General features: G+C 42.7%; 1 protein-coding gene across 1 annotated transcript in view; it reads left to right on the top strand.

Annotated features, from left to right (window-relative positions):
* Positions 1–27,285, top strand: part of DSN1 (DSN1 component of MIS12 kinetochore complex) — a 46,320-nt gene that overhangs the window by 16,027 nt on the left and 3,008 nt on the right. The window contains exons 6-11 of the mRNA XM_061614479.1: positions 10,380–10,452; positions 14,270–14,357; positions 14,657–14,716; positions 16,860–16,931; positions 22,813–22,960; positions 24,079–24,166. Of these exons, the coding sequence (XP_061470463.1) occupies positions 10,380–10,452; positions 14,270–14,357; positions 14,657–14,716; positions 16,860–16,931; positions 22,813–22,960; positions 24,079–24,166 (529 nt within the window). The remainder of the gene's footprint in view (positions 1–10,379; positions 10,453–14,269; positions 14,358–14,656; positions 14,717–16,859; positions 16,932–22,812; positions 22,961–24,078; positions 24,167–27,285) is intronic.

Here is a 27,285-nt window from a genome sequence, read left to right on the forward strand (position 1 = left end):
TTGCCCTGTCCCCTCTTCATTTTCTATTGCTGCAATACACTTGCTGAAGGTTATTTTCAAGTAGTTCAACTTGAAGGTGGCTATGACACATTGATCCATGGGCTGCATGAGTGAGGTGGTATTCGGTGGTAGGAATTCTACTCGAATGTTAGGGTTCAGTTCATCTAACATTCGAGGGTGGCCAGGAGCATTGTCTACAAGGAGCAAAATTTTAAAAGGGATATTGTTGTCCCTGCAATAAGCTTTCACCTCTGGTACAAAGCAGGTGTCAAACCAATCTTCAGAAACGGCTGCAGTCACCCATCCTTTTCTATTAGACCTCCAATGCACTGGAAGTCTAGTTTTAACGTAGTTCTTTAAAGCTCTAGGGTTTTCCCAACGATAAATTAGCATAGGCTTTAGTTTCAAGGCACCAGAGGCATTGCCACCTAACAGAAGGGTTGTTCTTTCTTTAGCTAGCTTGTAGCCTGGCATTGTTTTCTCCTCTCTGGCGATGAAAGTTCTTGCAGGCATCTTTTTCCAGAACAGCCCATTTTCCCTATGAGTCCGGCCATCACAGCGGGGTATTAGCTCCACCTATCGTGCGAAGGCAAGAATGTCTTTGAAGTCAAGACTAGGGGCATCAGGCCCCTCCCACTCTCCTGTTCATTCTTGCCTTCCTGCGAACAAGATTGAAATCCTATCATTGAGATCCTATAGCGTAGAATTTAGCTAAGTTGTTTTCGTATTTGTTTACTTTGTGTTTAAATGTCATTTATCTCTGTTGCTTGTTTGAGGTTCTTTCCTCAGAGACCGCGGCTGAGGTTCTCCCTGATTGGTCTTTAACCTTTTATTTTTCGTTTATTCTCCTGCTTGTCTGAGGACCCCCACAGAGACCGCGGCTGCGGTGTTCTGTGGTTTCTGGCCGTTTTGAGCTTCGGGAGATCGCAGCTCTTTCTCTCCCGTAGCGGTTTTTCCCTGTCTCAAGCCGCGCTCTGTGGAGCCCTTGGAGAGACCGCGGCTGCGGTTCTCTCCCAGGCGGGAGCCTGCGGCTGCGGCTCTCTCCCAGGCGGGAGCCTGCGGCTGCGGCTCCCTGCCTTTTTTCCAACCTATTTTTACCTGCCGGGGTTCTGCCTCCCTAGAGCCTGGTGATCCGGCTCTCTCTCCGCAACTTTAATTTCGCCGCGGAGAGCCCTGCTCCCGGCGGCGGCAGCGGCTTGCCTCCTGCTGCCTCATCCCTCACAGGCTTCTCTCGGCACTTTAATTTCGCCGCGGAGAGCCCTGCTCCCGGCGGCGGCAGCGGCTTGCCTACTGCTGCCTTATCCCGCACAGGCTTCTATCTGCTCTTTCTTCTTGGGGGTTTCTTGGAGCCGCTAGTGCGGCTATCGGCCCCGCGGCTCTCCCTGCGAGGCTGTGCTGAGCTACCCTTCCCCCAGTTCGTTACCAGACGGCCGCCATTGCTCTGTCTTTCTCCGCCATTTTTAGATCATTTTTTCCCGCTCTCCTTTTTTCCGTGCGCCATTTTTGTTGAATTCAAATTTCCCGCCTTTTTTGTTACCCCTTTATTAACCATCGGATACCTTCCCTGCAAGCTATCTGTATGTGTGTTGTCTGTGTGTTGTAGACAGAGTTACACAGGGCTTCCTCACCCACAAAATTACTGTGACTGTATCATCAAGGCTGGAGTTTTAATACAGTGGCTGACTTGTACTAAATTTGAATTATATTCAGTACCATCAAGACTGGAGCTTTAAATCAGTGGCTGACCTGTACTAATCTGAATTATATTCAGTATTATCAAGACTGGAGCTTTAATATCAGTGGCTGACTCGTACTAAATCTGAATTATTTTCAGTATTATCAAGGCTGGAGCTTTAAGATCAGTGGCTGACTTGTACTAAATTTGAATTATATTCAATATCATCAAGGCTGGAGCTTTAATATCAGTGGCTGACTTCTACTAACTGAATTATATTCAGTATTATCAAGGCTAGAGCTTTAATATCAGTGGCTGACCAGTACTAAATCTGAATTATATTCAGTGTTATCAAGGCTGGAGCTTTAATATCAGTGGCTGACTTGCACTAAATCTGAATCATATTCAGTATTATCACGGCTGGAGCTTTAATATCAGTGACTGACTTGTACTAAATCTGAATTATATTCAGTATTATCACGGCTGGAGCTTTAATATCAGTGGCTGACTTGTACTAAATCTGAATTATATTCAGTATTATCACGGCTGGAGCTTTAATTTCAGTGGCTGACTTGTACTAAATCTGAATTATATTCAGTATTATCACGGCTGGAGCTTTAATATCAGTGACTGACTTGTACTAAATCTGAATTATATTCAGTATTATCAAGGCTGGAGCTTTAATTTCAGTGGCTGACTTGTACTAAATCTGAATTATATTCAGTATTATCAAGACTGGAGCTTTAATATCAGTGGCTGACTGGTAATAAATTTGAATTATATTCAGTATCATCAAGGCTGGAGCTTTAATATCAGTGCTGACTTGTACTAAATCCGAATTATATTCAGTACATCCTGCTCCCTCTGTGGCCGTGTACCACGCCTGAAATCCAGCCTACAGCACTAATCTGAACTATATTTTGTACATCCTGCCCCCTCTGTGGCCGTGTACCAAACCTAAAATACAGCCTATATTATACTAACGCTGATACCACAGTGCATTCTGCCCCCTCTGTGGCAGTGCACTTAGTCATCTGCCAGTGTATTCTACCCCCTCCGTGGTCGTACGCTGTGCCAGTTCGGGTCTTTACATCCTGCCCCCTCCGTGGCAGTGTACTGCACCCAAGTTAATATAAGATGGCAGAACAGCCAGGCATGTCGCAATCAGCCAATATGATGCCAGATCAGCCAGGCATGTCACAAACAGCCCAGCCACAACACTCTAAGGTGACTAAGTCTAAGCATGTTAAAGTAATGGCTAAGACAAAACATATTTCCAGCCATAACAAACCAAAGCGGCCACGCTATGCCTCTGTGCCAACCACCACCACTACCACAGCAACTCAGGCACACATAAACGATATACTTCATTCCCCTGCTGCTTCCTCTGACGAGGAGGTTTTTGCTGGCTTTTCCACTCAGCTTTCACCTAACCAGCCTCCCTCCGTTTTACCGCCCCAAACATCTGCTCCAATACCGGCTCAGGCACAAACATCTGCCACAACCGGGCTGCAGCTGTCCCCTGATTTCCTCTCCCAACTTCAAGCCATGCTGGCATTTATCACCCAAATGCAGTCACTACCACAAGTTCCGGCCATACCTCAACTCAACATGGACCAACGTGCGTGTCATGAAGCTCATCCTTCCTGCTCACCAAATCCCTTCGATATAGCCAGAGGCAGATGTATTGACGAAGCCTCGTATGCGGAGGAGTCAACCTTCACTGACCACGTTGAAGGAGATGACTGGAGCGATGATTCAGATCATGAGGAGGATACATCGTATCGCTTGTTTAATGCCTCAGACTATCAGCCCCTGGCACGCAGGGTAGTTAATACCCTTGGTCTACAGACTGCGCCTTCAACTTCTTCCGCACCAGCCATCAAAGGGGCCAAGGTTCTCAAATCTCCTGCACTTATTGAACACTACATCCCGGTGCCGGACCCAATTGCCAAATTGGTCTCTGAAGAATGGGCTCAACCATTTCAATCTTGCCACTTCAAGAACCTGGCTGACAGGCTTTACGCCCTAGCTCCGGACTTTGCCACCAAGTTACACGTCCCTGGCATAGACGAACCAATCGCTCGCCTCGTTTCACGATCCCTTTTGCCCAGGGAAGGGGAATCCCAACTAAAGGACACTACTGAGCGTCGAATAGACTTCACCCTCCGCAAAAACCATGAGGCCACTGCCCTATCCACGCGTGCCTCCGCTTCAGCCTCCATTTTCTCCAGAGCAGCTATGATGTGGCTGGATGGTCTTCTACAGGACACTAACCCTGATCCTGTCGCCCTCAGAAGGTCACTGGTAAAGTTGTGTAAGACAGCAGCTTTTGTGCCCGATGCCACCTTGGATGCCACTCATTTGGGGGCACGAGCCATGACGGCTCAGATAGTTGCTCGACGGACCCTCTGGCTTCACCACTGGCAGGCTGATTCAGCGGCCAGAATGAATCTGGCCAGGTCTCCTTACTCCGGATCGTTACTCTTCGGCGAGGAAGCTCTAAAGGCAGTGCTGGTTGATCCCAAAGACGCCCACAAACAGGTTCTGGCCACTGTCCAGAACATCGACCACAGGCCTTCCAGGCGCTTTCCTTCCTTCCGTACTAACCAGCCCTTTCGAGGAACGCGGCCAGGAGGACGAGGCCACAATGTCAGATTCTATGACCCCAATTCATTCAGGGGCTCCTGGAACCGACGCTTCCAGGGCAGAGACCTACGGCTGGCTTGTCAACGTCGACAAAAGCCATCTCTAACCAACCCAACGCCTACTACATCTAGGGGCAATGTTGGATACCCTGCAGGCAATGGTATTCCTGGCTCCAGATCGCATCACTGCCATCACAAGCATCGCAAGGTCCCTGATGTAACGAACATCAGCAGACGTCATGCTTCTAGCCAGGGCGCTCGGAATGTTCATTTCTACAATCCATATTGTGCCATGGGCTCGAGCCCACACTTGGCATCTGCAATGGACTTTACTGCCCTTTCAACAGGACATTGCCAGCTCCAACCATTGCAAATTTCGCTTGATCCCCGCACTGCGCCTATCATTCCGCTGGTGGACGAGGTCCCAACACCTCTCCAAGGGCACGCCGTTCAGAGAACCACACAGATCTGTTGTAACCACAGATGCCAGCCTCATAGACTGGGGAGCCCACTGCAACTCCCAGTACGTTCAGGGGGTTTGGTCCACCACGGAGCAGACTCAAAGCATCAACTGGCTGGAGCTAAAAGCTGTACATTTAGTTCTAATTCATTTTCAGTCTCTGTTCCCTTTGGACCATGTCCTCATTCGAACGGACAACACGCGTGTAAAATCACATTTGAACAGACGGGGGCACCAGGTCTCGTCCTCTGCAGGACTTAGCCTCCCTCACCTTCGTCTGTGCAGAACAACATCTACAATCCCTGAAAGCAGAACATCTCAGACGGATTTGGAATGTGACAGCAGACTGGCTCAGCAGACAACAGGTGTTTCCGGGGGAATGGAAACTTCACTCAGCCATTTTCCATCGTCTTCAGAGTCGGTTCGGCGAATGCTCAATCGACCTGTTTGCCTCCAGTCGCAATTGCCAGCTTCCCAGGTACCTTGCCCGATACCTGGATTCAACAGTGGAAGCAATGGATGCTCTGGCAATACCGTAGCCAGACGGTCTCTTGTACGCCTTTCCTCCCATACCATTGTTAGCCAAAACCTTGAGGAAGGCGTGAGCCGAGAGGGCACAGCTGGTTCTGATAGCACCATTTTGGCCACGCCGACCGTGGTTCTCAGATCTTCTGGCAATGTCGATGATGGATCCTTGGACACTTCCAATCAGGCCAGACCTCCTATCCCAGGGTCCAGTACTGCACCAGGACCCTACTTGCCTCAATCTAACAGCGTGGCGTTTGAACGGGGACATTTGAGGTCAGCTGGACTGTCTGACGCTGTGATTGATATTATTTTGGCCTCGAGAAGACCATCCACTACTCGTATTTATCAACATACGTGGGTGGCTTTCTCCAAGTGGTGTCAGTCCCACCACCATGATCCATCCCAGGCCACTGTGCATCAGGCGCTGCAATTTCTCCATAGCGGCTTTATGATGGGACTTCGACCCAACACTCTACGTCGACATGCATCCACTCTGTCGTCCATTCTCTCAGTGTCCTCTCCTGGAGCTCCTATTTCCTCACATCCGTTCATCAAACGTTTTTTGAGGGAGTCGCCCTTCGCTCTCCGGCTGTTGTCCATCGGTTTCCCTCATGGAGTTTGCCGAAAGTTCTGCAGGCTTTGCAATGCCCTCCGTTTGAACCCATCAGGACTGTGCCCCTACGTATGCTGTCCTTCAAGGTCTTGTTTCTGATCGCAATCACATCTGCCGGACGCGTTTCGGAGTTGGGCGCATTGTCTTCTGCTCGACACCTCTGCGTCTTCCATAAGGACTCTGTTGTGCTGAAGACTGATCCTTCCTTTCGTCCCAAGGTCGATTCAGTTTTTCATTGCAACCAGGACATTGTTTTGCCTTCCTTTTGCCCGAATCCTACCCATCCTCTCGAGAAGTCTTGGCATTCGTTAGATGTCTGGAGGGCTCTCAAGACCTACCTGTCTAGGACCCAAGAGATTCGATGAACGGAGTCTCTGTTTGTATCCTTTCATCCAAGGTTTATGGGGCATAAAGTATCCAATCCTACCTTATCCCGTTGGTTGAGGGCATGTATTACTTTAGCATATGAGTCTCTGAAGCTGTTAGTTCCAGCTAGTATAACGGCTCATTCTACCAGGTCAGCTGCCACTTCGGCTGCTTTTGCCACTAATGCTCCTGTTGCCGATATTTGTAGGGCTGCAGTCTGGTCTACCCCACACTCGTTTATAAGGCATTATAAAATTGATCGCTATGCCTCTGCTGACGCATCTTTTGGGAGATGAGTGTTGCAACAGGTTCTTAATGAGGATTAGCATCCGGTCCCACCCTGTATGGGCTGCTTTGGTACATCCTGCTGTGATGGCCGGACTCATAGGGAAAATGGACCATCGGTCTCACCTGAAGGGTGATTTTCCTATGAGTCCGGACATCACGACCCTCCCAGTTGGAGGATGACTATATATTTTCTAATGTGTTATATATTACTGTTACGCTATTATATTTAAATTTAAAAGTGAAGTCAAGACTTCTAGTTCTGTTATACCGCTATGTTGGAGTCATGTTACTATGCATGGTACTATTGTGTTATTTTCCTGCTGCCAGGCCTGTTGGCCTTGTTCTTGTATTTTTAGATATTTCTCCTTAGACTCGCTGCGAATGAACTGGAGAGTGGGAGGGGCCTGACGCCCCTAGTCTTGACTTCAAAGACATTCTTGCCTTCGCACGATAGGTGGAGCTAATACCCCGCTGTGATGTCCGGACTCATAGGAAAATCACCCTTCAGGTGAGACCAATGGTCCAGTCTCATCCACATTAAAAATTTGTTCTTTGGAGTAGCCTCCCTCTTCAATAATTTTGGCAAGGTCGCATGGATAGCTTTCTGCAGCCTCAGCATCTGCAGCAGCTGCCTCTCCTTGTACTCTGATGTTATGTAGGTTAGACCTCTTCTTGAACCTGTCAAACCATCCATGGCTTGCAACAAATTTGGCATCCTTCGCTGCCTCACCTTTCTTAGCCTTCAGGTCATTGAATAGGCTTAAGGCCTTACTTTGAATCATTGCCTGGCTTACAGGAACCTGGCGTGCAGTCTGATTTTCTATCCAAAGTATTAAGAGTCTCTCCATGTCTGCAACAAGGCTATCCCTTTTTCTAATTTTTGTTGTGTCCAGTGGCGTAGCACGCTTAACTTCCGCAAGAATTTTTTCTTTGCTCTTCATGACCATGTTAACTGTCGTTGGAGTGAAGCCTAGCCTTCGGCCTATCTCAGCTTGAGAAACACCTTCATCAGACAGTTTAATCATTTTAAGCTTCATATCTAAGGTGATAGATTTACGACTTTTCTTTGTATCTGCCATTATGTACTGTACTATAATACTGTACAGTAGTGTACAGTACTGAAGGCAAGGGAAAACAAGACCAATACACACACCCCACACACACACATACTAATGGGAGTCACAAGCCAGCAGTGACAAAAGCCAGAACTAATGATGGGCAGAGACAGAGAGAAAAAGCAGGAAAGGAAGATGGGACAATGGAGAGGTATAAAATGAAATCAGGGTGATCTAAAGATTTTTTTATTTTTTATTTTTTTATCACAACAAAGCAGATGGGACAATGGAGAGGGAGAGGTATAAAATGGGACAGTAAAGTGAAATCGGGGATCTAAAATGAAATCAGGGGAATCTAAAGAGCACAAGGTGCCCCCCCACACACACACACACTGCCACCCCACACACACACACACTGCCACCACCGACCTAGGCCGGGGCAGACAGAGCTCCGATCTGTCTGTACAGTACTGTAAAGTAAAGTACAGTACTTAAATGTAAAATAAAATGCAGTACTGTATCTTTAAATGAACTGTGTCTCCAAGGGAGCAGCTGCTCAGATCGCTCTGCTCCACGCTCTGCTCAGATCGCTCAGAAGACGATGCTTTGCAACGCACGTGGCATGCCAGTGTCCATTATTGCGAAGCGTGTACGTTAAAGTGGGGTATGGTGGAGTATGGAACATGAACGTTATAGCGAGGCAACGTTAAGCAGGGTATGCCTGTATACAGTTTTGGCACAGGCGCTGTGGTGTAGTTAGGGGCACATATGTCAGTTTTGGAGAATGAAGCTGTGAAACCATTGGTATTACCTAGCATTGTCTTGGGTGACTAACTAGCTTGAAGGCCCGAAACCAGTTTTTTGTGGCCCCTGACAGCCTAACCAAATCTTAATCCAGATGTGGTAGGAAATGTGCCTAACATCTTTTAAAAATTAAAAAATATTTGAAAATGTTAGAGAAAATACAGACTTAATGTTATATCTCTTTGGATATTGAATTATTTATTTATTGAATTTATATCCCGTCCTTCCTCCTGAAGGAGTCCAGGGCAGGAAACACATCAACAAAACATTTTAACAACAAAACAGAACAAGCAATCTAAAAACAATTACAGATGAAAACACTCTAAAAACAGTTACAGATATTCTTTCACCCAGTGATTCTGGGTTGCTAGGAACAGTCTCCTTTAGCCATCAAATGCCTGGGCAAACAGGAATGTTTTTTTAAATTCCTCAAAGTCAATAATGAGGGAGACACACACCTCACTGGGGAGGGCATTCCACACATGGGGAACTATCACTGAAAAGGCCCTATCACGGGTCAACACCAACCAGATAGCCGCAGTCTTTTTCAGCTATGCCTGACTACATTTGTTCTGCATTTGCAAAGATCTTGCTGCTAGATGGTGCCAGCTTTGTTACAGAACCTGACAACCTAAGAGGTGGCTAACTTCTGCAGCAAATGTACTTCTAGCCCCTGGACCATGAACTTGAGCAGCCTTTCCCAGCCTTTGGGTCCCTGGATGTTGTTGGATGTGAAGTTCCTGTGTGTCTCTGGGATTACCACGGCCTGATTCCCAAATGCCAGAATCAGGAAATCCCCAGGAAGTCCACCACAGCTTAAGTCAGATATGCTCTCTGAACCACAAGCTTCAGTCCCACCACATTTTTCCCTAAAGGTGATCACTGGTGTAATCTGTCAGTAAAATTGGTATAGGTATAGGTTCAGAATAGAACCTTAGTATGGTAGCACTCTTGATCAAACTGACATGTGGGATTTTAAATCAAACAAATAACCTTTATTTTATACAAGATGTTAAATGTGATAGTAAATGAATAAGTTGTTTCTGCCCTTATCCTACCTACCTAGCCTACCCCACTAATCACAGTGAAATCCTCCCCCCAAACCCCAGCCCTTCTAGCTAGATGTTACCTTCTTGATCTCTAATTCTAACTGTCAAACCCCAATGGATTTTCTCTTTAAAGCTTCCTTCTGAATTCTCACTCACACACCCCTTCCCACCTGTCAGTCATACCTCATCTGCACCTACTAACATTCTGTTAACACTTTCTCATTGGAACACAAGTTCAAAACAGTTTTAAATATATAAATCTGATCTCGTCACATTGGACTACAACTCCTAGCATCCCCAGCCAACATGGCCAATGGTCAGGGATGATGGGAACTGTAGTCCAGCAACATCTGGGGACCCAAATATTGGGAAAGGCTGGTCTAGAGCCCAGGTGGGGAACTTGTGGCCCTCCTGATGTTTCTGGACTACACTTCCCATCATCCCTGACCATTGGTCATGCTGGCTGGGGCTGATGGGAGTTTGGAATCTAACATCATTTGGAGGGCTATAGGTTGTCCATTCTTGGCCTAAAGCAGCCTTTCCCAACCAGTGTGCCTCCAGATGTTGTTGGACCACAACTCCCATCATCCTCAGCCAGCACTGCCAATGGTCAGGAAAGATGGGAATTGTGGTCCAACGACATCTGGAGGCACACTGGTTGGGAAAGGCGGGCTTAGAGAATAAAGGGGCACTTGGGAGGACAGATAAGGCCTAGGCCACAGTGCGGAAAAGCCTGTAATTGTTTTTGTTTGTTTGTGGCTCCTTTTTTCAGATATCTTCCTGTTCCCTTCTAGTAGTTCTGGTTAGAAGCTGTTTGCTATCTGGATGCTATGAATAGTATAGAAACCAAATGCTCCCTAAACCTAAGTCTTTTTCTTTTCTCTCTCTCCTAGTACTCTGCCCGGAAACTTGAGTGCTCCTTAAGGCAGGCTGAAGGTTTTAATCCTGAAGTGTTTGAACAGAAAGGTGGGTCTTAACTTCAGTTCACTTCAATGAAGGAGAGTCAGGTTTGGGCCTGTCTGAAGTGAAACAAAGTGTCCTGAGGAATTGGGACTCAGCTGCCTAAAAATACTTCATGACTGCCTCAGAACTGGGGTAGCTTTTCTTAAGAGACAGATCAGTAGATTACATTACAGTTACTGTTCATCTTTGCTTTCACTATAACCCCATTGTTTTAAATGATTGAGTTTCAATTCTGGTGAAGTAATTAAGAAAGCTAAGACACCTGTGGACTTCCGGGAAGGGTGACTTAGCCTGTGCCTGCTTTTGAGACGGGCTCCTGCCTCAAAAGAAGCTTATTCAGATATATCAGTCAGATTTTTTTTTTTTTTGACTGATTAAACTTCTCCCGGGTAGGGAGAAACGAAGAGATTAACCTCAAAGCCTATTTTTGTTGGGACGACCAGATCTCATTAATTTATGGGACGAGGTCCAGCCGACGAAGGTGGGACGGATTTTCAACAACAAGCTCTATCTGATAAAGCGAACGTTCATCTTATCTTCTAAGAGAGAACGCACTAACAGGCAAGCACCCTTCTTTCTATATTTTTCTTTTACTTGACTTAAATTGTTGCTGTTTAAAAGAGATTTGCCAGATTGATCGGTTTTTGACATCTCACTGGGGAGCCATAACTTCTCTCTGCTACTCACTAATTAATAGCTTATCTCTGTTTTTGTTGCAAAAAGCTGTCCTGGATTTGCATTCTAAAGATATACACAGAAGAGGGATTTCTATTCCAGATTTTTATTTTGAAGAATATTATATTGTCTGAGACTACTCTCTTTTTGGTCTATTTTATTTTGACGAATCTGTTTCCTGACGACCGCCATTAATTGTTTCGATCCTGGGAACTGCATTTTGTTTACTTAAGCATGGAGAGATAAGGCTGTCTGCTCTGTTTATACTGTGATGTCACCAAGTTTGGAGTATTAACCCAATTGTTGCTGAAATAAGAAGTGGTTTTCCTATATTTTTCTTTTAAAATGGCAATTAAGAAAGTGGCTGAGAATCTGGAAATAACTATGTTTCAGAAAATAATGGATGAGATTGAGATAACGAAACAAAACCTGCGACAGGGTTGTAAGGAGCTGAAAATTGAATTGAGTAAAATGAAGCAGGAGATTAAAGATATAGGGGTCCCTGTGAGAGAGGTGACCCTGGAAGGGGTCCCTGTGAGAGAGGAGACCCCGGAGATTGGAACAAACGTGGAACAGGAAAAAGATTTGGAGTCTATGGACTTTAGAAACAAAATCTATTGTTTGGAGACACAGGAGATTAAAGACTTAGGGGTCCTTGTGAGAGAGGAGACCCTGGAGACTGGAACAGGGGTCCCTGTGAGAGAGGAGACCCTGGAGACTGGAACAGGGGTCCCTGTGAGAGAGGAGATCCCGGAGATTGGAACAAACGTGGAACAGGAACAAGATTTGGAGTCTATGGACTTTAGAAATAAAATCTATTGTTTGGAACTCAATGTTATCTCTGAAGAAATTAATGAAGATTCTAGAGATAAAGTTATCAATGGCATGGATAATCTTCTGGATTGGAATGATGTGATGGAGCCCAATATAGAGAAAATCTATGGAATTAACTGCAGCCATGTGACAATGGAAAAACTTTCAAGAGATGACCCAGTGTATTTTGAAAAAAAGAACAGAGATATGATTTTACAGCAGTATTTCAGCAACCTATTCAGAATGGATGGCAAGAAAATATTTGGGATAGAGGTAATTCCCATCAGACTCTTACTATATGACTATGGCTTTGACAGCAAGATTATTATGGAATACTGATAATGGAAGATTGGATACTGAAATTACTGGACTTAACAAGACTACTGAAGATGGAAGATGGAAAATGGAACTAATAGGGATAATAGAACAATGGCTACTGAAATTACTGAATCTAACAGATTCTGATGTGATGGATTAATTGAAATGTTTATTTTGACTATGGTTATGACAATAAGATTATCATAATTAGTAATGAGATGGATTAATCGATATGCTTATCTGGAAAAAAAAAATTGATAGATATATTTCTTAAAGAATTGAAACCTCTCTTTGACTTTTTGTGGAAAGAATAAAGTAATGTTTATGAGATTTGATGATTAAGTAAGATAACTACTGGAGGAAAGTGATTTTATAATATGACTTAAGAGACAGGATTGTTATATATTATAGACTTATAACTGATTTGATCTTTGACAAATGGGAAGTCAATATTTTACTCTTTATTTTTTATTTTTGTTTTTTTTTTCTTTTTTTTTTTTGTTTAACTATTTTTGATTTTGTTTTTTGTCTTTGAATGTTTTATGATTTCGTCTTGTATGTTTTATGAAAATCTGAATAAAAATTATTGAAAAAAAAAAAAAGAAAGCTAAGACACCTGTTAAGGATCTACCATAGATACACAGGAAATTCTGTGCAATTCTCGCATGTTAAACTTTTGACGGTTATACCTTCCACCCTCAGTGAACACTGAGACTCTCCATAGACATTTTGACTTGTCTATGGAGAACATTCTGAGGGGAAGGGCCTTGGCTCAGAGGGAGAATCCCTTCTTTGCCTGTGGAAGGTGTCAGGTTCAGTTCCTGGCAGGGCTTGGAAAGACTGCCAGAAACCCTAGAATGCTGCTGCCATCAGTGGTAACAATACTGAGTTGGAATGATCAGTGGTCTGACTCAGTATAAGGCAGCTTTTTATGCTGCTATCTGCCATAGGACCTCTGTTCATTGCAGAGTATTCTGAGACGTATTCTACAGTGCATATCTGCTTCACCCAGTGCACTGGCCAGACATATGAGTTACCTTATTATTATTATTATTTATTTATTTATTTATTTATTTATTTATTTATTTAATTTATTAGTCGCCCATCTGGCTGGTTGTCCAGCCACTCTGGGCAACGTACAAGATAAAACAATACATTAAAACATTAAAATTTAAAACCATAACAGTAAGAAACCTAACCCACCCCAAAAGCCTGCCTGAAGAGCCAGGTCTTCAAGGCCCGGCGGAAGCTTATCATAGAAGGGGCATGGCGGAGATCATTTGGGTGAGAGTTCCACAGGGTGGGGGCTACTATTGAAAAAGCCCTCTCTCTAGTCCTCACCAGTCTAGCTGTTTTAACCGGTGGGATCGAGAGAAGGTCTTCTGAGGCTGATCTTGTTGAGCGGCATCCCTGACGATGCTGGAGGCGCTCCTTCAGATAGACTGGGCTAAAACCGTATAGGGTTTTAAAGGTCAAAACCAACACCTTGAATTGGACCCGGTAAACAACCGGTAGCCAGTGCAACTCCTTCAGCACTGGAGTGATGTGATCTTGCCGGCGGCTGCCTTTAATCAGACGAGCTGCCGCATTCTGTACCAGTTGCAGCTTCTGGACCGTTTTCAAGGGTAACCCCACGTAGTTACAGTAGTCTAGGCGAGAGTAGTCTTATGCTAGCAGACTATTGATCCATTTGCCTGGTACTGTCTACTCTAATGGCAGTGGTTCTCCAAGGCTGCATCCAGAGGTCGTCTGGGAAAAGCTCTTTCCCAATTATACCCTTAACTGGAGATGCTAGGGATTGAACCTGACAAATACCTGTGGTTTTGCTTTGGGTGAAAAGGTCAGTAATGGAGGGCAAGCTGACTTTCAGAAAAGCTTGTCCTCTCTTGATCTTCTCCTTCAATAAGCTTTATGGAACACAGATGAAAAAACAGCTATTTTAACCAATATAAGATGGCATATCACATAGAATTTCAAACTATTCATTATGGTTTCTCTTTATCTCTGCCCTCAGTGAGCTTGCTTTCAGAAGAGCTGAAACTCTGCACAAAGAAACTGGAACTAGATGGAACTCTACAGAAATGCCTTGAGGACCCCCGAGGGTAATGGCTACTTGCCTTTGATACTTACACTGTTGAGTCTTCAGAACCCAAACATGTTTTCTTAGATACATTGTAGTTAACATGATAACCTTCTTAGCTTCATCTGAAGAGGTGAAAGCCATCACTCACGCTAGTGAAATCTTAACTAAGTGGTTGGGAGCAGCACCTGATGTTGTGGCACTGTCAAAGATAAGCTGCCTTGCTAACGAAAGAGTGAGATACAATAAAGTAGAATCGCACTGAAGTTATGAGGTTCCTCTGTCATACTTCCATAACAATTTAAGTTTTCTATATTTTAGGGGTTTATCAGATCCTGCATTGAACACATTAGTGGCTGCCTTAAAAGAGACTATAGTAAGGTAAGATGTAACCAGAGCTACAGGGTGGTTTCTATGATGATATGAATGTTTTATTCATGTAATGTTGATCACTGTAGCTCAGAACTTCTTGATAACTTGAAGAGGAGTATATATTCTGTGAATTCTTGTCCCAAGAAAGTAAAGATGCGTAGTACTGCCCCGCCTCAGGGCGTGTGTGCGTATGTTCATTAATGTCTTTGTTCTGAAAGCTAATATGCATGTTTGGTCATGTAACTGCTGCTGTAGTGCTGTCTGTTGTAAAGGCAACGGTGATGCAAACATACAGTAAATGAAACGCAGGCCAATTGGGAGACAGAGCTCTGCAATGAAATTTTGAGTAAAATTGGGAAACATGAATGCAATGAGATTGGGAGACATAGCTTTGCAAGTCTCATGCATGGTTCAGAAACAAGGGGCCAGCCCCAGGCGTGCACGTTCCCTCCCTCCCTCCCTTTCTTCGTTGGCATTAAAGCTAACCCAGCTGAACAATGGTTAACTGGTGGTTGGTGCAGATGTAATGCTGAGCCATTGTTAAAGCCGATAAACTGGAGTGGCAATGGGGGAAGAAGGAGGGATTTGCCCTAGGAAGGAAGTGAGAGTGGGATTAGGCCATGGGCAGTCTTAAGATATTAGCAACAATGTGTCTTCAATAAGTGGAATCAAAATACAGTAATTAGGTTAATACATTACAGTGGCTACACCCAAACATTTCCAATACAGGAAATGGCCTCTCCACATGTTTCATTCAGAGGAACCATTTAAAAACAAAACACAGAAGACATCTGCTCTCAAATCCAGTTAAAAAAAAATCATAGAACAAGCCCCATGTGTCAATTGTGCAAAGTTGTGTTTGGTTCTTTGATAATTTTTTACTTGAGTGTCTAGAAATGGGGGTAGCTTCTGTGCTTCTCTGGAATTGCAATCCTTTGTTCACCTACTTTTTACAAAGCATCCCAATACTGCTGCTAGTCCAGCATTCTCTGTGGGTTCCTCCCTTCTTTTTCAAAGCTGATTTGTGGCAATTTTTTGGTAGTAAAGTGCAATTACAGCACCAGCCCGCCTATTCTGGAGGGGAAAGTACTACTGAGGCTTTAACGAGTTTTTATGCCTTTAAATAAAACACTTTCTGTTTATTGGTTCAGCCCATTTTATTAATTCCTGATGAGCACAGTTGGGATGTTTTAATGATGAATAGCTTCTCACATCCTCCAATGTCAGTTTCTGTTCCCACAAAGGAGGAACGCTTTAATTCAGGAGTGGCTAATCTTTGCCCCCCCCAAAGGTATTGCTGGTCAAAAACTCCCATAATCCTTGAATAGTGGCCATGCTGGCTGGGGCTGTAGTTCAGCAATGTCTGGAGGACCATGGATTAAATTGCTAGTTGTTATTTTTTTAATAACAAAGTAGTGCTATTGTGGTATTTAAAATAATAAATTATAAGAGAACCAGTTTTAAAGCCTCCTCACTGTCTGTGGGAATAGAAACTGACTGGGGAAAATGAGAGGTTATTCAAGGAACAATTAATAAGCTATTGATAAATGATTTCCCAGCCACTTTAATCAGGAAGCTGTAAAGTGGGCTTAAATTACAAGGAGGGAACTAAATAAATGTAATTGGGAACCTTTGCTAAATGAGACAATTTTGAGTAAACATCTGAGATCTTGGTCATAGTGAAGAGGTTCATATAGCATCATATGGAAGACTGTCTCCTTCCCTACAAGACCTTCTTGGGTGCTGAGATCAGAAGAAGTGTCCCTCTTGGTAGTTCCTTTGCACTCAGAACTTTGGGGTGATGGTGGCCTGGGAGAGGGCATTCCCTGTGGCAGGCCCTAAGTTGTAGAATCCCCTCCCCCCACATACACAGAGGTGTGTCTGGCACCTTCATAGTACAGCTTCCATGTATGCTGAAAACATACCTTTTCACCCTGGCCTTTGACAATTGAGATATATGTTTTCAGGACCCTCTCTGTTTGTGAATGAGATTTGTTTTAAACTGTTGATATTCACCTTCTGATGAAAGGTGAGTATTATTATTATTATTATTATTATTAGTGCTTGTCTGGAATTTCACCTACTTGCAGAATTCATCTAATTGCAGAAGAGCAATGCCTTAGCACTACTCTATTGTCTCTTCTTTGTACAGGTTCTCTACAGAGAATCGAGCTTGGGAGGAACTACTATTGTCTTACCAGAAAAATGCTGAGGAAATATCCAGGTTAGATTCTTGACTATCTTGTTTGTAGAGAAGCCAGCTGAAGAAGGTTACAAAAACTGAACTCTGAACAGAGCAGAAGTAACTCAAAGGCTATAAAATTAGCACAGTGACAAGAAACTTGAGAAGCTTAAGAGGAGAGGTCAGAAAGAGAATTGAATATGGACAGAGGCCCACACTATTTGGCTCTGCTAGTTTCTGACCTCATAGAGAGGTGTGCCTGGGGCTGGAAAAGGTGGGAGGACGGGGAGGACAAGGTGATCAGCATCACAGTGACCAAATACTCCTAGTCTTTCAGCAATGAGGAAGGGGCAGGGATCATCGTGCAACTGCAGGGAGTATTCCCACCCCCTTCTGTAAGTCCAAAGCTGGGAGAATGGTAGGTTTGTCACACTTCCCAGAAGGCAGTTTCACACATGTGGAAGCCTAAACATGGAAGAACATACAGGCGGGCCCCGCTTATACGGCAGGTTCCATTCTGGACTGCCGCCGTAAAGCGGAACCATTGAGTATAATGGGGTGCGTCATTCGAAAATGCAGCAAAATGCTGCAAAAGCGCAAAACTGGCTTTAAAACGGGGAATTTCCCACCACCCCATTAGCAGAACGCCAGAAAGCGAAGCGCCAATAAGCGGGGCCCTACTTTACTGAGTTCTTGCCTAAAAACCTGTACGGTAGGGCCCCGCTTATACGGTGGGTTAGGGACCAGGCCCCCGCCGTAAAGCGGAAATTGCCTTAAAGTGGAACCCATTGATTATAATGGGCCGCGTCGCTTGAAAATGACGCAAAAATGTCACAAAATGCCGTAAAATTGCAAAATTGGCTTTAAAACGGGGAATTTCCCCGAATTGAAAGCTGCCGCATCAGCGGAACGCTGCAAAACAGAACACCGGTAAGTGGGGCCCTACTATATAAAAATCTGTCTTTATTTTTGTTGTAGGAGTTGGGTAATAAAGAATCTGGAAACATTAGTCTTATGGGCAGAGAAGCTATGGTAGTATAATGTTTTACAGAAATTATGATTCATCAATATCCCATTTAAATTCTGACAAAATAGAATACTTTAAAATGCCAAGAAGTAGTAACAGGCTTTGTGAGGTGGTGGCAGGGGTTATTAGCCATTTCGGCAGATCTTAGTTTAACATTAAGATATCTTGAGGAAAGTTCACTGTGTTTCAGTGATTTCCCTGAAGAAACCAATCATCCTTAGGGGAAAAAGTAATATCCTACATTTTATTTTAAAAGTTGCCATTAGGTTGGGAGTAGAATCCTTGAGAAAAAGAAGCAGTGGGGTAAAACGCCTTCTGAAGTGTGTGTGAGTGTGTGTGTGTTCCCCTGGATACATGAGATTTTCAGTGCTAAAATCTACTCTTTAATATCTGTTTCCTCCCACTGACTGGTGTTTGCTTCTCTGCATCAGAGTATTCACCTTTTGCCTTTATTGGACAGCATGTATTGGAAACTTTATTTTTATTTTTAAGGCTGGAACATGCCTGAAGCTGGTATATTATAGAGTGTGTGTGGCTTTATTTTATGATCTTAATGTAATTAGTATTTGTGTTTAATTGTAATGTTTTTGTAATCCACCCTGGAACCATTTGGTGATGAATGGGCTATAAGTACTATTTGAATAAATAAATATAGTGTAGGGACTTGTGCATGTTCATGTTACAGCGCTTAGTATAAATTCACTTTTATAAATGATAAAATAGTGTGTTTGCTTGTTTTCCTTGCATTCTTGTACAGAATTCCACATGACTTAATATAAGAATTAGCTTGTAAGAACTTTTTATTGTTTCCATAGAGATGCATAAGAAGTCCAATTCCTGATTGATTATTAAGCAATTTCTCAGTAGTCATTTATTCTAATAAGGTGATATTCATTTAATGGTTTGTCATTCAGAACTTTCTCACTCAGGAATCTTGTTTTCATTTTGTGGATTTATATTTTTTCAGGGGCCAGATGAGAGTGGCTGTTTACCATAGCCAACATGGATTTTTCACATTCTGCAATGTTAAATTGAAAATACCCCCCATGCCATTCTGCTGCTTCCCATAAGCACATTTCAAAACAAAACCTTACAAAACCTATAGACCTGAACTCAGAAATGCTTGCTTAACAGCCCTCTTGGTTTTCATGGCAATACACAAAACAGTCAGAGAATTGAGTTCAAGTGTAAAACAAGAGAAAAAAAATGTAGATGTGTTGGACTTTTTTCTGTGAGTTCTCATAATTTGTTGAAATTAAAGATCAGCCATGTTCACGGAGTACCTGTAATCCTATTACTGACCTTGCCCCATACTCTGACCTTCATCTTCTGCAGTTTAAAAGTTAAAAAAAATGCATGGCTAATTTTTAATTAATTTAAGAAATTTAACATTGAAGTCTATTATAGCATCAGGCATGCGCATCAATGTTCTAAAAGCCAGACTCACAGCTGTTTGGCTTTGCTAATCAGGTGGCCACACCCATGCTAGACATTTATTTCACTTTAAACAGTCATGGATCTGCCCAAAGAATCCTGGGAAGTGTAGTTTGTGAAGGGTGAAGAGAGTTGTTAGACTCTTATTGCTCAGAGGCACATGTTACCAAATTCTTCCAAGCTATATAGGAAGTGAATTGGACTGTGAAAGACCAACCCAAATTGTGTTTGCATTTTTACAAATTTGTAGGGCAATACAATATCTCAGAGAGGAGATCAGGTCTCCTGCTCCCCTGTTGCATTCACTATAGCTACCCAATTTTCCTGCTTTTTAAAGTTTGATAGAAATATCTGTTGGCTACAGGTACATTCTTAAACCGCAAGGTTTTTTTTTTGCCTATTAGTTAATTTATTTGATGTATATCCAACCTATGGATTCAGAAGAATCTACCAAAAATATATATATAATGATATTCTGGCTACTTCTGTTCCCTCCTACACAAAGCACTGCTCTGTGTTAGTATATCCCCCCCTCCCTGCATTCCTCAAACTCGGTTCTCATTAAGGCAATATGTGTGCTCCTGGTGCCTTTTATTCCATCTCACTTCCTGGAGTGCTAGCAGTTATACATGGTGTGTGCTTTTTATTCTCCTTCCCCAGGGCTACAAGTCTTTTCATCACAGTCCAAGGGCATAGCAGAGGGAGCCAAGTACAGCAGTTCCCTCAAGGCATAGCTACTGAGCAATAGCAGTTGCCTAGCTGTGGTATCTTTATTCTCCTTCAAGACTGATGGTATTTTCACTGTCTAAGAGTAGTCTTGCTTCACCAAGCGTGTAGTCTGGTGAGGGGAAAAAGTATTTCATGACTTCTTGTTCTTAAACTTGATATTAAAATTTTATTATTTATTTATTTATTTATTACATTTATACCCTGCCTTTCGTTTCATGATTGAAACCAAAGGCGGCTTACATATGGCTCCCAGGTGGTCTCCTATCCAGGCACTGACCAGACCTGGCCCTGCTTAGCTTTAGCAGGGAAGTGGCCTTATGTGCCTTCAGACCAAAGCCTTGGACCAGGCTATATTTTTATTTATACTTTTATTTATTTAGTTAAATTTATATCCCACCTCTCCTCAAAGGAAAGCTGAAGGTGGTGTACGTGGTTCTCCCGCGTTGATCCTCACAACAACCATGTGAGGTAGGTTAGGCTGAGAGACAGTGACTGGCCCAAGGTCACCCAGTGAGCTTCATAGCTGAGTGGGGATTCAAACTCTGGTCTTCCAGGTTGTAGTCCAGCACCCTAACACTGGCTCTATTAGATATTTTGCTACAGAGTGCTTTGTTTCTATGGGCCTACTCATTCCAGTTGTGGATTCCATTAAGTTTAATGTCAGTCATAATAATAATAATAATAATATTTAATTTGTGTGTCGCCGAGTGACTGTAAGTGTGGACTATGCATTAACAGTTCTTTATTCTTCCATATCAAGCTTGATTGCTTTGTATATGTGTTTCCATCAGGTTGTTATCTTCACTTGTTGGCCTGATCTTGATACTTTCTGTTTGTGTATTTAAATTTAGCGAAAAAGTCAATTTATAAAAATTGAAGTGTGCAGTGACTCTCCACTGTTTTCCATCAATCCCCTGTAATTTAATGATTAACTGTGGATAACTCCTCTGAACCTAGGATACCTAATCTGATTTATTTCACAATCTGAATTCTGGTGTAGAGGACTTAGAGAAGCTGCTATTCTCCCAGCCCTTCCCCAATTTGTAGTATATGAGGATAATGCTAACTTACCTAATATTCTTGTTGTTGTTATGTGCCTTCAAGTTGATTACGACTTATGGCGACCCTATGAATCAGTGACCTCTAACAGCATTTGTCATGAACCACCCTATTCAGATCTTGTAAGTTCAGGTCTGTGGCTTCCTTTATGGAATCAACCCATCTTTGTTTGGCCTTCCTCTTTTTCTACTCCCTTCTGTTTTCCCCAGCATTATCATCTTTTCTAGTGAATCTGGTCTTCCCATGATGTGTCCAAAGTAGGATAACCTCAGTTTCATCATTTTAGCTTCTAGTGATAGTTCTGGTTTAATTTGTTCTAACACCCAAGTATTTGTCTTTTTCGCAGTCCATGGTATGCGCAAAGCTCTCCTCCAGCACCACATTTCAAATGAGTTGATTTTTCTCTTACCCGCCTTTTTCACTGTCCAACTTTCACATCCATACATAGAGATCGGGAATACCATGGTCTGAATGATCCTGACTTTGGTGTTCAGTGATAATCTTTGCATTTGAGGACCTTTTCTAGTTTTCTCACAGCTGCCCTCCCCAGTCCTAGCCTTCTTCTGATTTCTTGACTATTGTCTCCATTTTGGTTAATGACTGTGCCGAGGTATTGATAATCCTTGACAAGTTCAATGTCCTCATTGTCAACTTTAAAGTTACATAAATCTTCTGTTGTCATTACTTTAGTCTTTTTGACATTCAGCTGTAGTCCTGTTTTTGTGCTTTCCTCTTTAACTTTCATCAGCATTCGTTTCAAATCATTACTGGTTTCTGCTAAGAGTATGGTATTGTCTGCATATCTTAAATTATTGCTATTTCTCCCTCCAATTTTCACACCTCCTTCATCTTGGTCCAATCCTGCTTTCTGTATTACATGTTCTGCGTACGGATTAAACAAATAGGGTGATAAAATACACTCCTGTCTCACACCCTTTCTGATGGGGAACCAGTCGGTTTCTCCATATTCTGTCCTTACAGTAGCCTCTTGTGCAGAGTATAGGTTGCGCATCAGGACAATCAGATGCTGTGGCATCCCAATTTCTTTTAGAGCATTCCATAGTTTTTCATGATCTACACAGTCAAAGGCTTTGCTGTAATCTATAAAGCACAGGGTGATTTTCTTCTGAAATTCCTTGCTCCGTTCCATTATCCAACATATGTTTGCAATATGATCTCTGGTGCCTCTTCCCTTTCTAAATCCAGCTTGGAGGTCTGGCATTTCTTGCTCCATATATGGTAAGAGTCTTTGTTGTAGAATCTTGAGCATTACTTTACTTGCATGGGATATTAAGGCAATAGTTCGATAATTACTGCATTCTCTGGGATCCCCTTTCTTTGGAACTGGGATATATATTGAACGCTTCCAGTCTGTGGGCCATTGTTTAGTTTTCCATATTTCTTGACAAATGTTTGTCAAAATTTGGACAGATTTAGTCTCAGTAGCTTGTAGCAACTCTGTTGGTAACCTAATATTCTAGTTATTATAATTACTGAGACAATGTATACAAACTCTTTTGGATGCTTAGAGTGCTAATATAAATATGTATCCTAGACAAGTCTTATTGGGCTGTATTGTGGCATTGTCCCTAGCTTTGAGCCTATAAATGTGCTTTCTGATGTTGCTATGCTGGGTGGCATCAACTATTGACAATTGAAACTTTTGCTTTTAAGGCAGCTACAGCAGTACAAGTTGAAACAAGTCCCAGAGGAGCCTTTTAGCTATCTTGAGACATCCCAGGCCCATGTACTTCAGGCCAAGCCAAACTATCAGAAAATAATGGATTGTCAAGGAGAGGTCTTTGACTGCATGGTGCTGGTGGTGAGTCATCCAATGAAGCAGAATGTTGGAAAGTTCAGGGCAGAGAGAAGGAAATACTTCTTCACATAATGCATAGTTAAACTATGGAAATTGCTACAAGTTGTGATGGCCACCAACCTGGACTTCTTTAAAAGGGATTAGACACATTGGTTACTAGCCACTATTGCTATGTTCTGCCTCCACTGTCAGAGGCAGTATGCCTTTGAATACCGTTTGCTAGAGAACACCAGTGGGGACAGCACTGTGGCACTCGGGTCCTGCTGGTGGACTTTTCATAGGCATTTGCTTGGCCACTATGAAAACAATGCTGGACTGTATGGGCCTTAGGCCTGATCAGCAAGGGTCTCTTATGAGTGTTCTGCAGAAACTTGTATAAGATGTATTTTGAGCTTTGGTACAATTGTGAGCATGAAAATTTGTAGACACCCTTGTAAATAATGTGCCTTTATGGGGAAGAGGTAGAAAGAGTACTAAAGGACTACCATGCCACAATCTATCAATGACCCGAGTAAGATGTGAGACACCCCCCCCCCACACACACACCGTTATTTGCACATCACAAACTAGAGAAATGTGTCTTGCTTCATACTGGTTGGAAAAGATCACATCCCTCCACTGGCAGTGGTCTTGGGAGGAGGAATTGGAGGGTTCAGCTGCTTTCAAATTTTTATAGAGCCTGGCACAAAGTGAGGCTGACTCCTCCCGTCTCTCTCTCTCTCTCTCTCTCTTTCTCTCTCTCCCTCTCCGTCTCCCCCCCCACCATTCCAGAGAGCTTGGGAGGAGAAGGGATTGGGATGACCACAGTGGCTGGTTACCAGGTTCATTCAAAACATGTGGATCCTTGAACAAGTTCCAGTGGCGTGGCGTTAGGCAAGAGTTGAGTTAGAATGAAGGTTTAAACGGAGTAGATGGTAACAGTTATGGCTCACTACTCAGGAGGAAGATTTTATTTTCTATAGCTGAGTAGGTCTAGATTTTCTTCTGAACAGCTCATTCTAGTAATAGCCAGAGCAGATGGCATGAAACGAGAGAACTGGAAGGGAAGTCTCTCATTTCTAGGGATCTGGGCTGATTGTGTCATTGTTAGGTTTTCACCTTTAAAATGTTTGTGTCCTCAGCTGGATGAAATTCATCAAGTGGTGAAGGTTTGCCAAACTTATATGGAAGACATTACACGGTATCTCCAGAAGCTGTCAGTGCAACTTGGTAAGCATTTATTTAGCCATGGAGTGATTGCTGCTTAATCAGGGAAGACATAATATTGCATTAAATATCTAAATACAGCATAACAGCCATAAACCCTCCTGTCCCCCATATTAAGGTATTTTCCCAATGCATAGGGGGAGAAAGTGCATATCCTTGCATATAAGAGTTGTGGGAGTGTGTCTTTTGCTGCATTTGGGATACATTGCACATCAGATATGAAATTTGTCTTGATTTTTGGATATGTAGAAAATTGAAAGTGATATTTTCTTCTCAAATCGTACTAACTCATTTCAAGCCTAATTTTGCATCCTTTCAAACCTTGTTACTGGGTTTTTAGGATCCCTGGCTTTATAGGTATGACCTAATTGATGTTATTGGGATTGCCGGGTTTGTTGGATTTATATAATAAAGTTATAGAAGACTAGAGTCTTCCTAAGATGTTGATGCAGGTTCCTGGGTTGATGCTTTCCCTGTAGGGAATTTTCAGAACCTTGTGGGAATCATGTATTTGCATTCCCTGATTCTCAAAGCAGATAGCTCTTGCATATGAATTGGTGTAATACTCATTGAACCTTGTTCTCCTGTTGGTCTTTTGCTATACTTCACAATACAAGACTTGTAATTTTAAGTTCTACCTTTGTATATTAACCCTGTGGTCATTCTGTGATGTGTCCAATAGCACCTGTAAAATGTGCTCAAGTTGCTGATTTTTTAAGAGGTGATACACTTATTTGTAAAACTATAATAGTTTTATTAGTTGTCTATGCTAGTTTATTTATACACACACATACCTGAACCAATTTTCTTCCCTTTTATAAATATTTCACCTCTTTATTGCCTGTAGGTGATTCTTACCTACCATAGCATGCTAGTGTTAAGTTAATGTGGCACAATGGCCAGAGGTCAATGCTACTCTAGGTTGTATTAACAGAAGCATCCAAGATATGTTGGAGGAGGAGAAAATTGCCCTGCAGTATTCAACACCAGATAAATGTGGTGGTACCAGATTCAGATCTGGGCACCAGCTACAAAAGATATGGAGAACTATGAGAATGATGGAAATTGACAGTGGGCAGCCGCTTTTGCTGAACTGTTTTCAGAACTTCCTAAAAACATTTTTTTTAAGGCAAGCCTACACAGATAGGTAAAATTGACATGTATTTTAATATGTAACTTTATTTTATAATTTATATTTTTAACTACTGGCTTTATTCATATTTTGAATTTTTTAAGGTGGACTTGTTTTGAACTTCAGAATTTTATCGATAATGTTAATGTATATTTTTAGAAAATCATTTAGTTTTTATGATTAAGCAGTATACAAGTTCTGTCAAATGAAAGTTGAGAAAACAAATTATATTAGGGAGAGACTGAAGACATTCTCTGTCCAGTCTGCAAAAAAAGATATTGATGGAGTTGCAGAGGGGGAGGACTTTGACTCATTCCACTGAGATGGTTCCCTCACTTTTGCTGGAAAAAAGATAGCTATTCCTCTCTCAAACATGAAGCCTTGCCAATAAAATAATTTCCCATAAATGTGCTACCTGGTGGTCTTTGTTTTTACTGTATTCTAGCCTTTTAGTTAATCAGAGGTATCTGGAGGCAACTGACCTGTTCTGCTTTTGTCCTGCTGGTGTGGGGTCCTAAGACAGGGAAGTGGCTATTCCATCTGCTTGCCCACCCTGTTTCTAGGTGCCCAGCCAGCCAGGACACTGCTACTAATTCCAGAAGAGGAGAGTGGAAACACTTGCAGCTAATTGATTGTGCCCGCCCCACAGATCAGCTAAGAAGGCAGCATTGCAATGCAGACCTTTCAGGGTCCCCATGGGGGCATTACCCCCTTTAAATTTGTGCTGTTGAATGTATTATCCGGTAGTAGGAGAAACTGAGTGGTGTTGTATTATTGGGTGGTAGTTCGAATTGTGCTTTCGTTGCCCAATTTGGGCTGTCATGTCTCTGTGTTTCAGAGTTGCCCAGTACCACTGAGTGGGTGACTGAACCAGTATAGAGTAGGACCCTACCTGAGTGAAAGACAGGGAGGGAGCAGTTGCATTGTTTGTATGACACTGTGTTGCCCTAGATGGAAATGGGTGAATTACTTGTCAATTACGCTTGATGTTGCTATGTATTTTTGCAGACCAAGCATTTGCTCCTTAATGGTTGTTTGGCTGGAGATTCGTTAATTGTATGGTTTGTGGGAATGAATTGGAGAGAGTTTTGGACGTGGAGGACTGCTTAAGGACATATTTGGGAGGGGTTGCTGTGTGTGTATATGGGGACATGCAGCTCCTATTTTGGTTATTTTTAATTAATGCTGTTTTATGGAGTTTGTATTTTTCTAATTTGATGTAGTTTTATTATCATTGACATGCAGTGGATTGCGGCGTCTTCTGCGTGCATTGGCTGACCATTGTGCTAGGGATCAGCTAATTATTAATCATGCTAAAACAAAAGTATTAGTGTTCTCTAAGAGAAAGGTGAGACATAGTTGGCAGTTGAATGGCCTTAAAATTGAACAGGTTTCATCTTTCCGATATCTGGGAGTGACTTTTCATGCCTCAGGTCTATGGCATCTCCATGTTAAGAACACTATCTCTAGTGCTCGGAGGACCTCGAAAGCACTCTTATCGTTTTTTTATACTAAGGGTGGACAACACATCTTTTCTTCCATCCAAGTTTTTGTGGCGAAGGTCATCTCGCAGATGCTATATGGCTCACAGGTCTTGACTTTTCCGAAATCACTGTCCTTTGAAACCATACAAACAAAATTTCTGAGGGCTGTCCTCGGGATTCCATCATGTGTCTCAAACAACATTCTAAGAATGGAAGCCGGCCTACCTACCATAGAAGCAAGAATTTGGAAACTCAAGCTAAAACTATGGTTAAAACTTCAATTCCTACCTGTAGGCCTGGCCCCTTTAGTACTTTTTGACACCTTTCAATCCTCTTGGCACAATTCTTTGATTAAGAAAGTAGCATCCCTAGGTTTCTCATCTCCTATAATTTCAAAATTGGGGTATGCTAAAGCATGGTCAGCCATCTCCCAACGCATAATGGATATAGAACTGCAAACCCATTTAACTGTACCACCTGATAAGTTCAAACTCATTACTGCCTAC

The sequence above is a fragment of the Rhineura floridana genome, chromosome 3, assembly GCF_030035675.1.
Source record: "Rhineura floridana isolate rRhiFlo1 chromosome 3, rRhiFlo1.hap2, whole genome shotgun sequence".
NCBI classification, from domain to species: Eukaryota; Metazoa; Chordata; class Lepidosauria; order Squamata; family Rhineuridae; genus Rhineura; species Rhineura floridana.